This window comes from Taurulus bubalis, assembly GCF_910589615.1.
Source record: "Taurulus bubalis genome assembly, chromosome: 4".
In the NCBI taxonomy this organism is placed as follows: domain Eukaryota; kingdom Metazoa; phylum Chordata; class Actinopteri; order Perciformes; family Cottidae; genus Taurulus; species Taurulus bubalis.
The window spans coordinates 12,643,313-12,656,245 of NC_136592.1; the positions used below are offsets into that span (position 1 = coordinate 12,643,313).

General features: G+C 39.1%; 1 protein-coding gene across 1 annotated transcript; it reads left to right on the top strand.

Moving 5' to 3' along the window:
* Positions 1-9,057: 9,057 nt before the first annotated feature.
* Positions 9,058-10,859, top strand: terb2 (telomere repeat binding bouquet formation protein 2; the record flags this gene model as incomplete). Its single annotated transcript, XM_079217518.1, has 7 exons — positions 9,058-9,121; positions 9,448-9,529; positions 9,756-9,895; positions 10,243-10,304; positions 10,383-10,444; positions 10,541-10,602; positions 10,747-10,859. 7 exons carry the CDS (start codon positions 9,058-9,060, stop codon positions 10,857-10,859), a joined length of 585 nt encoding a protein of 194 aa, XP_079073644.1.
* Positions 10,860-12,933: the final 2,074 nt, after the last annotated feature.

The window sequence follows — 12,933 nt, forward strand, 5'->3', positions numbered from 1 at the left end:
GTAGGTTCATAAATTTAACGGGTAAAGTTAGAGAAGATGATGGAAGGAAAGGGAAAAAAGAAAAAGGAAGTCAGGTCATTAATCTTGATGTCTGGTGCTCAGCAGGGTGTTAACCCCAGGGAGCGGCCATTTCTTAGTGATGCCGTCTTCCAAACTCCAAAAGATGACTCATTGTGGACCCGAGCAACCAAGAGGGCAAATAACATTCACACATGGTCTGGCATAGCAGCACGACAGTCCTTGGCGAGACACGAACTAGCTACAGTCAGTCAAAACTTTGATTCTGTTGGCAGTTTCTGTCTCGCAGGTGTCCTCTGTTCAAATACATCCTTCAGTCTGTGTGTTGCCTAACCGATACCTCTGTGCAGCCGTGCGAATGTATAAACAAGTGCATGCACGTGCACGTGAATGTGATGATGTATGAGTCTACAGTATGTGCTTGCCTAAGAGTGAGTCTGTTCCCTAAAGGTTAGCCTGTGGAGCCTGCGACTTTTCCTCTCACCCTACTGTTAGGCGCTGCTCAGCTGTTTTCCTACATGGCTTCTTAACGGTCTGGGGAACAATGTACCCTCCTGTCCTTCCTCAGCACACCAACACACCCCGGTGACCCAACCAGGGTTAAAGGTCAGTGAAGAGCCTACAGCTCGCACCAGAGCGGTCACTCTGGAAAACTTTGCTTGTCTCCTCTGCTTCACTTTCACTGAGATACACGCTTGAATTTACAAAGCTGTGAGAGAATATTTGCCTGTGATATTTTTCCCATTTTTTATGTTTTCATATTTTACAAGGTTTTGGCTCTTTGTGTGATTAAGTAGGATGGATGGATAGTTTTGCCAAAATATCAAGTTGAAATTATTTTATGGCGATCTCTCCAATGAGATGCATCAGTGCATGGAGGATAGCATACACTGTGTTAGATCACTGTGTAATATGTGAATAACACAGTGTGCAAGGTTACTCTTAAACTGAAATTATTTCAATGCAACATGTTTGGGCTTTAGAGTGATAAAGCCCAAAAATACTCAACTGTAAGTTGCAGTGCTTCTATTTTAACGGTGTTCTGTAAAGTTCAACCCTGTCTCCTAAAAATTACGTTCCCCCAGAACTAATACGCATTCCAAATTACGTTTGATCAGAAACGTATCTCCTCCCTGATTATGTTTGTGTTTGACGTATTACACATATGTTGATTATACACGTATAGGTTGATTAAACACGTATGTTGATTATACACGTATTTTTGTTTTATTGTTTTTATGTTTGTGTTAGACGTATTACAAATACGTTTATAATCGTGTGTTTGTGTTATTGTTTTCTTGCTTTATTTAAGCATATTTTAATTTTTAAACTCTGCGGAGAAAAAAGAAAAGAGGGGCGGGGTGAGGCCAGTGACAGCCGGCCAGTGAAAGCCGGCTCCCGGTGCGGCCGGTGCTCCGGTGCGGCCGGTCCCCCCGGTGCGACCGACTCTCAGGCCGGCGCCCGGCCCGGGCCGACAGGCTTTCACTGGCCGGCTGTCACTGGCCTCACCCCGCCCCTCTTTTCTTTTTTCTCCGCAGAGTTTAAAAATTAAAATATGCTTAAATAAAGCAAGAAAACAATAACACAAACACACGATTATAAACGTATTTGTAATACGTCTAACACAAACATAAAAACAATAAAACAAAAATACGTGTATAATCAACATACGTGTTTAATCAACCTATACGTGTATAATCAACATATGTGTAATACGTCAAACACAAACATAATCAGGGAGGAGATACGTTTCTGATCAAACGTAATTGGGAATGCGTATTAGTTCTGGGGGAACGTAATTTTTAGGAGACAGGGTTGGTAAAGTTACAACATTTTGGATTTGAAAGCAGCTTCAAATACGAGTGTATGCACCTTGAATACACTGTTTAACAGATAATGAATGTGCATTCATTGTCCCATTATCAGTATTATCATTATCATCATTAATATAGCTGGCTAATTTGGTCAGCTCAAACCTGGCTATAAAACGCAAAAGAAAAAAGGACAAAATTGCTTGCTCGTGACTCGACAGTAAAATAATGGGAAGATATCATGGGTACCGTTAAAGTTAAAAACATGAATATATATTACAGGTCCCAACTTTGGATGGGCCATATGGATAAAATCATGTAACTGTAGAAGACATTTTATATCCATCCATTTTCTGTAATCGCTCATCCTATCTAGCTGGCATTGGGCGAAGGCAAGTTTGACCCTGGACAGGTCACTCGTGTCATAGTCACAGAGCTGACACATAGAGACAGACAACCATCCACGCTCACATACACACCGATTTACAGTCCTCAATAAACCATTACAGGTGGCGTTACAGACAAACTAAGGTGATCGCCAAAGTCAGAGAGATTAATCACTTGAGAGCCATGAATGTTTGTATAGAATTTGATGGAAACAGTTATTGAGATATTTCTTTATGGACCAACCAACCTGACTGCCATCAATACAACCACTAGCTAAAAATCAATATTACCCACAATGACCCAATTCCCCCAGAGACGTGAAAGGAATAGTTACCACAGTATATAATATACAGTCAGGGCCATGCATATTTGGACTGTGACACAATGTTTCTTATTTTTACACAACTCTTTACACAACTTTACACAGATTTGAAATGACACAGTCAATATGTGGTTGAAGTGTAGACTTTCAGCTTTAATTCAATGGATGGAACAGAATTCGCATGAACAATTTAGGAATTGCAGCCATTTTTACACAGTCCTCCACATTTGTAGGTGTCAATGCAAGTGAAGGAAACAAAAAAGGCAGCTCCCTTCCTCATTGATGAAGGAGCGATGTTAGTTATATTAGTTTTATAGGGAGAGAGTTCTTCCAGATCGCCAAGATCCATTCTCACCATCATCATGACTTCCTGTACGACTTCCTGTACGAGCGCTATCCATTCTGCCGACACTTCCTTGAGTCGTACATTAAACACCACACCCGCACCAGAGCATTGACCGTCTCACATAGTGTATGCAGACTGGATCACAGACTTGATCATAGCCTTGAGCTTTTTTGCAAGTGGTACATGTTTGTACAGTGTCAGCGATGTGGAGAACATCGGGAAAGCCGCTGCAGGCTGTGCTGTTCGTAACATTTATTTAGCGCTTAAGAAACTTATGGATGTGTTAAAAGCACTCATAATTATATGGCAGTGCTATTAGTACACCATACATATCATTATTGTAGAAAATGATTAAAGTGGACTCATGATAAGAATACAGAGAATCACACACAATAACCTTTTTACTGCGTCAATTGATTGAATTTCTCATTATGAGTAATACATACATAATGATCCGCCCATACACATATTCTAACTCCTAGTTATATAGTAATCTACACATACATGTATATACACATATATAGTACATGATACATACGCGCATACAGTACATATATCCTCATAAAGATATATTAATTTGTATAGAGGCACATTTAAATAAATATAATATGATTGATTTGGATGATGAGGCACTTCAAATTAGCCGATACATTTTCCCAACACTTACGCATTTAACTTGTCTGATATTTTGTGATGCTTATGTCTAGCCGTCGCAGCGGAGGCGGTGGTATGCTGCGTTCACAGCAAACGTGTTGGATGTAAACTCTTTCTCTGATCTTATTTGCCATTGTTGCGTTTGAAGATCATGGAATCTGTGTTCGACTCCTCCCCCTTTTGAAGAGGAGCATGCATGCGCAATTATCCAGATGACTGACGTCTGGTTCGAATTAACAAGACTGTTTGAGGGCGGAGCTGCCTTTGAGGAACCGACATAGTCTGACGTCAATCATCTCGGTAATTTAAGCTGGATAATAGGACATTTGATCGACTTAGTTGAACCACGTACGAGGAATAGTTACCTGGTTCAACAAAGTCAAACAAATGTCCTATTCTGCATACAGTATGTGATCCAGGCTATGCATACAGTATGTGAGACGGCCAATGCTCGGCTGGGCGTGTGGTGTTCAATGTACGGCTTGAGAATAATACATGATTCCTTGTCGGCAGAATGGATAGCGCTCGTACAGGTCATGATGATGTGAGAACGGATCTTGGCGATCTATAAGAACTCTCTCCCTATAAAACTAATATAAGTAATAACGGCTTTTTTGTCCGGTGGGAGTGGCCACCTTATCCAGTGAATTTCACTAAGCCTGCGCTGGAGCAGGTTAAGGGATTTGGATGTGTTGCTATTGTGATTTTTCCAAACTTGCTTCGTGGAACCGAAAAGACCTGCGTCATCTTATCCTGAAAATTATTCAGCTAACTTAGTAAGCCAGGTACGAGGAATAGGGCCCTGATCTCAACCCAAGTGAGCATGCTTTTCATTTACTTCAGATAAAACTTAAGTCAGAAAGACCCACAAACAAGCAGCAACTGAAGGAGGCTGCACTAAAGGTCTGGCAAAGCATCTCAAGGGAGGAAACTCAGCGTTTGGTGATGACTATGGGTGTAATATATATATATATAGTAGTAATATATATAAGTATTACAAATTATCATTATATTCACTATTTTGATAGTTTGTCCACTTACTTCTGAACTTCTGGAAATGTGGGGGATCATGTAAAAATGGCTGTAATTCCTAAATAGTTAATGCCATATTTGTGTTATATCCATTGAAATAAAGCTGAAAGTCTACACTTCAACCACATATTATTGACAGCGTCATTTCAATTCTGTGTAAAGTCGAGTAAAGAGGAAAATAAGAAAAAATCCATTGTAGTCATGTAAATAGGCAAAATTTGAAAAATTGGGTCACAGTCCAAATACTTATGGCCCTGACTGTAAGTATGGCAAAAATATCTTGCAATAGCCATCGATAGTACCCCCTGGACCCAACCTCCTACTGTAAGATGATGTCTTCATTTATGCAACTTCTGACAATAATAATGTTCCAATTCCTGAGTGCAGTCTCTTACTTGTTGATGCTGTGTGAGAATGAAGACACTCCATATTTTCAGTTTAGCAATGGATACTTCAGTCTACCAATCCATGTTACCGGTTCGAGATACAAGTGAGTGAAAGAGACACTACATAAAAGATGAGGCTGAGAATAAAACCCCATCCTGCGGTGGCCTTAATCCTTCAACACCTGTGATTTGAAGCCCACTCCTTTGATGTTGTTGGTTCAGCTGGAGAGAGAGACTTGATGGTGAGACAGAAAGAGAAAGAGAGAGATAATAGATTGCCCATTTAACACTGAACTAAAGGTAATGCAAGTTTGGTGTGGATAGCAAATCAGGTCTGCTAGAACACTTTAATAATATCACTCCAGGAAGGTTTACTGCTCCATCTCACTGACAAAGTACTGTATGATAATGCTGACTGGCTATCTGATGTCTGGAAGCAGTAAATACCATATCAAATGCAAAGCCAGCAGCAATTCATGAAGACACAAGTTGTCATTGAGTTTGTCAGAGAGCGCTGGACATTATTTAATAAACATTTCTCAACGATCAAGACCTCCCTGATCATCCCCCACAACACACAAACTTCTCCACAGTCCTCACATAGCTGAGAAATCATGAATGGTGTTTCTGCTTTTGTGCTATTGTTTCTGTGTAATGTTTAATCATGCTGCTCATTATTTATGCTTTCTGTTGAACGGGTTTCATTAAAAATGAGATAATTGAAGATGATTCAGCTTGAATTCTCCTGTGTGAATGTAGCCATTGCTTTATCAAAACCATCTAATTAAAACATATGTAGCCCAGTTCCTCTTACTATATCACTCCCTCTGAAACACAGCCGCAGCATGAGGGGCAGAAAAAATTGAAGGAGCCCAAGACAAACCAAAACCAGGCAAAAATGAGCCTCCAGGAAGACCCAAACAGCTTTGTAATGACATTATGGTTGTCATATTGTACAGTATTACAACAGCAACATACCAGAGCTGAAACAATTAGTTGATTAATCAATTAGTAGAATAAATGAAAATGTACCAGAAACTAACCTACAATTGTATTGGTTTTATAGTTTTTTACCTCTCAAATGTGAATATGTTTTTATTTTCATTGTTGACTGTGATACGAAATTGAATACATTTGGGTTATTGTTGTTTGGAAAAACTAGTGATACAAAGATGACACTTTGTTCCCTGAGAAAATGTGATGGGTTCGCTATTTTTTAAATTATAATGACAGACAAACCCTTAAATTTGTTAATCAAAAATAATAATCGTCAAATGAATGAACAAAAACAAAGTGCAGCACTAAAACATACTGCCACTGATAGCAATACAGTAATCTAGGCTACTACACAATGGAACAATATCATAAGGGACAGAGGGGAGATGGATCAGCCCCGGGCAGCCAGCTCTGCCACCGCGGGCCATTTACATTGTCCAGCAGAAGGGAAGCTGAAAGGACAAAATCAGCACAACAGAAAACAAAGAGGAGGAAGAGCACAAATCCTGTCATTTTAACATAATTCAGATTATGTGAATTATTCCTGGACTTCAGAGGACACCCAAAACCCACAACAGGCCTGAGTCGGGGAGAGCGAGAGACATGTAAAATGTAACAGTTGGAGCATAAATGCACTATAGTACATCCCCAGTTGCAAGATAAATAAGGGTTGCAGCTGAATGGCTTTTCTAAATCTGATGATTTAAAAAAATTAAATAAAATAGTTTAGCTTAAAAATATCAAGAAAAAAGTAAAAAAATCATCACAGTTTCTCAGAGCCAAAAGGTGACAACCAACAATCCACAACCAAAGGGTATTTATTTATAACTGTTTAAGATGTGATTGGCTTTCTAATCAATTAATCAGTTTGCTGTCTCAACGCTCTACTTAATTAGGGCGGCAGCAAACAATCATTTTAATTATAGATAAATATGAAGACTAAATGATATCACAACAAAAAAATGCCCATTATAATTCCCCAATGAGAAGAAGAGTCCAATGTGACATATCCATGCTGTACAACCCAAAGACATGACTTTTACAATGATATAAAACAGAGAAGGCATCAAATCTAAAAGCTAAAAAAACGTTTGGAATTTTTGAGAAGAGATACATTTGGATGTTTTGATAAATAGAATGATTTTCACGGACAGAAACATTTAATTTCTAGTAATATTGTAGTTTTTTTGTACAATGAAAACAAAAAGGTAACCAATAACATGTGTCATATTAGTATACAGGTGTCTTGAATGCCTAGGTTAATCCACAACAGATAGATGATGCATTTTGTCTTCTCTCCTGCTGCTCATGTTAAACCTCAGTGCATGTACCACCAACCAGCCCCTCTCTCGCTCTCTCTCCGGTGCTTTGTTCTGAGCCCAGCATGTTGGGGGGTTGGGTATAAGAAACAGGGTGTGGCTTCACTGTTGTCATGGCAACAGAGTGAACCCCCCTCAACCAGTCACTGTATGGAGTGGAGGAACTCAGTCTCTATCCAATGACAATATATGTGCCGGCAATCTGACCAAAATATTACAAGCATGCAAGCAGTAACCTACATGGAATCTGTGCCTTTGTGCATGCACTTCACAGGCAGTCGGTGTGCTCAGTGGTTTTCAAAACAATGCCGGAGACCTGTAGTAGCCTGAGATACATCCTATACCGCTCCCTTTTGTGACAGAGTAACAGGCTCTCTGGTTTCACAGCGTTCAAATAAGCATAGCACGGCAGTTATATATGCAATCCTGCTGTACAGAAATATCTTCCTTCATAGGTTGCCACTGTTATAAAACACAAGGTTACGTGACATTATTGGGTGTCCGTGTGGTAGCAATGAGCGCCTGACCTGCAGACAACCCCACTGAGGATGTATAGATATTCTTAAAGCAGAGGTGCTGATGTCTATGCTGTCAAAAACTGCTGTCCAATATGTGAGTGAATTGACAAGACAGTACACAAAGAGCTAACATCTAACTGTGAACAAGTGAGATTTGACAACACAGCTGAAATTAAGTGTTTTATCAAGTATTTTATCTGTAACAGACTGAATGAAGCTCCAAAAAACATGTCTAACATGTGTAACAGCATTGGAATATTGTGTATTACTAACATTAAAAAACAATTCAGTTCTCCTCACCAGGTGTGGATAAATACAAAACTGGGGCACATCACCACCCTTGTTCCAACCAACTGAAAGCTGCACCATTATTCAGTCACCGGCTCTATATCATAATTACATTTAAAAGATAAGGTATATATACACTTCCTGTAGAGACTTAAAGTTATTAAATGGCAGCTGCACTAATGAAATGAAAAAAAAGGATCAATAAAGAATTTTACTGTGAATATATAGTGAGACCCGGACTGTTACAAGCCATATAAAAGGGACCATGACTTGATGATCAACTTTATATGTTACAAAATATTACCATCTGGCGGTGAAATGTAGTACTGCATCACACTGCTGCTGTGTGATAATGAAACATCATCAAATACATTTAAAACAGATATAAACAGATATTTCCATTTTGCACAATAAACCGTTTGAGTATGAATGATGTGCATCATTTTGTTCCATGGCCATGTCTAAGAAACCTGAAAGAAACAGAAACCCTCAATACGTTTCACTTACAACATATGTGAGGTGATAATGTAATAAGACAGTTAAGCAGGATGCATACCCACTTTGACTTTAAACAACGTTGAAATGCATCACCTTGCGTTCCTCAAATGTTAACTTAGATAACTTTAGCTAACAAACAACTAGCATTAGCTAGCTTTAACTACACAGACCATTAGCGAAACAAATGCAGGACATTTTTACTCTGGCTGTGGTTTTAAGTTGTTACTTTATGAGTTTGATATAATAAAAAAACAGGACCAACTAAATATTAAACAGTCCAAACACATCCGTTCCCCCGAATTCCAACATTTCCGATTGTTATCGAGACACTTAAACGCAGCAAAGCCGTTTGCGCGCCAAACGACCAAGCAGCACTTCTTATATTCAGTCTACAGCCCTTCTTACAAAGAGAGAAAGAGCAAGCTAGCTGGAGAGGGAACAGTATAAATGAAAACCACTTTTCGAAGCAGAAGGCTGTTGTTATGTTTAGGAATAAGTCTGCCTGGTTTTCGAGCAGTGTGCCACATTCATGTCACACCTTTTGGAGTAAGTAACGCAAACCTATTTCTACTAGTATCAGGTCAATGCTAATAGCTATACTGTAGCTATATTTATATATTTAGCTAGCTAGCTGTTATCTAGCTAGTGAGTAACATGCTGCCACTATATGATGTTAACATTTTAACAAAACACGACTTGTATTATCTTTTAAAGGAGAATAAGTGGAATAATGTTACTGTCACAAATCAGGTTTAGGGATCTGTAACCCAAGTTCAACTTGTACCTCACCTTACATTGGCATTTCAAAACACAAAGATGGCTTTGGTAGTTTGATCTTGGTTTAGGTCATAACATAAGGTTATGTCTTGTAGTGTCGGAGGGTGGGACCATTGCTGATTGCAGAAGAGCAGCTTTCCTTTTCAGTGAGGATGCTACATGTGCTGATACTCTAAGGTGAGTGTGAGGAACTGGAAAGCTGTACATATATCATTGAGCAGATAATTTGTGAGTCATTTTTCTATAATCCCCTACACGTTTTCCATTGTAAATCATCATATTTTGAATTATGTCTTTACACTGTTTATTGCTATGCATCAATCACTAAGTAAAATGTGTTGTATGTGCATACATACTTGACAATAAACTGCTTCTGAAGCAATACTTTGACATCTTTTTTCAGGATATTTAAGAGCAAAGATTATCTCAGGAACAAGGTTGCAGTTTTTCACAGCTTTTTTCTGTCCGCCTGTGAGAAGCGCCAGAGTGTGAGGTCTGTGTGCATCGGTCATTATGTGCTGCCTCCGGCCTCAGTACAGGAGGGTGAGAACTAACATGTTTATTGATTTGTCGTAAACCATACTAAATCAGTGGTTCCCAATGTTGGAGTCAAGACCAGCAATGAGGTCCCAAGAAGAGTCTGAGGGGTTGTCAAATGATTAACAAAATTGGAATTAAAAAAATTACATATTTCTGGCACATGTTTATATTTTTGCTAATTTTACTTAACTTTTTTAACGTTGAATACTGGATCTTTTTAACTCGTCAGGTGTCTAAAAACTATTCAAAGGGACTAGTCACTCTTGGTTTGAACTTCTCGGTTTATTCATTTTAAAGCAAACCAGTTTCATCAAGTATAAAACATACAATGTTCTGTATTTTAATTTTAGAGGTGAGACACGTGGTTGGGAGGTTGATTTGGGAGTGTGAAGATGAGCCGTCGGTGGAAAGGGTAAATGCACCAGGTAAAATGACACCAGTCAGATCATGTAGGCTTAATCACTTAGTTGGACTTCCTTTGGTTTTACAGGATTTACATAAGAGTTTTAGATGCCAGTCAGAAGATGAATACAGTGAAGTGAGCAGAAACAAGTATGTTGCGTTTCCACTGTAAATATGGAATATTGGTTCTAAATCAATTGCAAACTGTCCAGTGAATTAATTAAGTCCATATTACTCTTTTGGCAGTTCTGAACCTACTGACACAGATCTATCAGAAAGTGAAGCCCCTCTCCATGTTCACTATCCAGGTGGTAACATGCTCTCAGATGAAAGATGTATTATCATTTACTGTATGTTTGAGAAAACAATAGATCACTCACCTGTAATGAAGGTCTGTTGCTATCAATTTTTAACATGTTAACATTTGTTTTCTGTTCACTTTTTCTGTTCAGGGTATGTCAACATTGACAACCTGCAGAAATATTCAGGTGCTGTGAGTGATTTTCACCCCAGATGTTTCAGATGCTCCAACTGTAAAGCCTGCTGCCGCCCGCTGCACACATAAGCAAAGCAGAGAAAAACACGTTAAAGAAGAACAAGTAGCAGCTGTGCCTTTCACACTTTCTACAGTTTCAAGCTGTAGATAATGTTCTGTCAGTTGAGTTATTTTGTTTGTTTATTATGTTTGCATTGCTTACTTGTGTATACAGGGTAGATGTTTACGCTGAACTAAAATAAATCTCTGTTACATCAGTGTAAGATCTGCTAATTGCTTTGTCCCTCTAACATAGTCTCTATTTGTTCATGTCAGTGTCTGGAATGACAACAGTTGATGCTTGACTTGCCTCCGTTAGAGTTACCAAAATAATTAAATCTATGTTTTCAACTAACATTCTCTAACTTGTCTTTTTCATAGCTTAAGGAGTGGAGTCCTACTGACCAGCAATTACTGGATTGTTGTTTATTATTGGACATCAGAGGTTCATGCAGTTTTGAATCACCAGTTGGCCGCCTCAGAACATCAAACTACTCGTTTAGTGCCCTGCTAATGAGGTGTATTCGGGTCAAAGCTATTATTTATTTTTTAGTTATCCATGAAATGTGACATCAAATGGATATTGTACAAAGAAATACCACATAATAATGTGTTTGTCACCAAGATGTAAGAAATTTGAAGACAATTTTCTCTGCAATGTAGATGTCATCAAAAGAGGGAAACCTTGAGGATTACAGAAATATATTGTTGGTATATTTTGAGATAAAAAACAAATGCAATCTCATTTACTAATCAATGCATTTATGTCATACAAAAACATTAAACAGTAAAGCCAGCCTGAGACAATGTAGAGGTAGGTTTAATGCTAATTACATCTCGGCAAATCGAGGATGAGGGCTCAATAGCAACCTAAAATCAATATCAACGTTGTGTACAAACATATCAAAGAGTCACAGTAATTTAATGAGGGCAGTTCAATTCCTCTGTGTGGTAGCGGTCACCCCTACAAAGTGGACTCTTCCACTGGGCTTTGGCCAATCACATGCTTTTTTTGGGTATCAGCCCCTCTATCAGGAAGGAGAAGCCTGCATGCAGTTTGTTTGCACTCTGGCACAGTCCCACCAATCTCCACCCTTACGGACTCACGGACTTTGAGGCGCGCTCCCGCGAAGTCCGTGAGGTTTTAGGGCTGTCCCACTGTCACATCGCCGAGTGCTTGAGTCTCTGGCAGACATGTTGACCCCTTTATGAACCCTTTCCGTAAATCAGCATAAAATGCCGACTTTGCCCAAGGGAATTACCCACAATTCATAGCAATGGGACGTTAAACACGCAGTTACCAATGCAAGAATGGAGATGTAAAAAAAAAGTGCAACAAAGCGGCACATGGGTGTTCAGCCCAATATATTACATTTACACAACAACATTAAGGATTAAAAAAGGGACATAAAAACACATTAAATCAGAGGAATGCAAACTGAGATTATGTATATTATTTTTTTACACAGCAGCATTCATCAAACATACACAAATGTTGTTTTGATAAAAACGAGTAAATAGATTATTTGAAATGTCATTTCATGTCGTGAGGAAAGTGCCCAGAAGAGAGTTAAAAGTATAAAAAAAATAACCACAATTAGATTTATTAATTTATGTTGTCATGCCTTCTCTCTGTCAATGCATTTCTCTTTTTGTTTCTTTTTGTTTGAGATGACCACTTCAACTCTTCATCATCTCTCCCTTGTCTGTGCTTAACATGCAACAGCATGTTAATCCTTAATGTTGTTGTATAAATGTAATTCATCAGGCTGAACACCCACGTGCCGTCCTCTTTGTTTACCTTTTTTACTTCTCCATTCTTCAGATTGCAAGGAATCGTGGGTAAATTCCTTGGGAAAAGTCGGCATCTAAAGCTGATGCACGGAACGGGTTCATAAAGGGTTTGACATGTCAGCCAGAAAGCCCTCAAGCACTCGGTGACGGTGGGGCGTCCCTCAACCCTCACGGAGTCAGCGGGAGCGCGCCTCAGAGTCCGTGAGTCCGCGAGGTGTAGATCGGGACTGTGCCTCTGACAAGAAGAGAGATCTCTCTGGACTCGGGCCACCTCTGTGCTTCTTCTTCTTCACCCTGTTGTGTTTTCAAG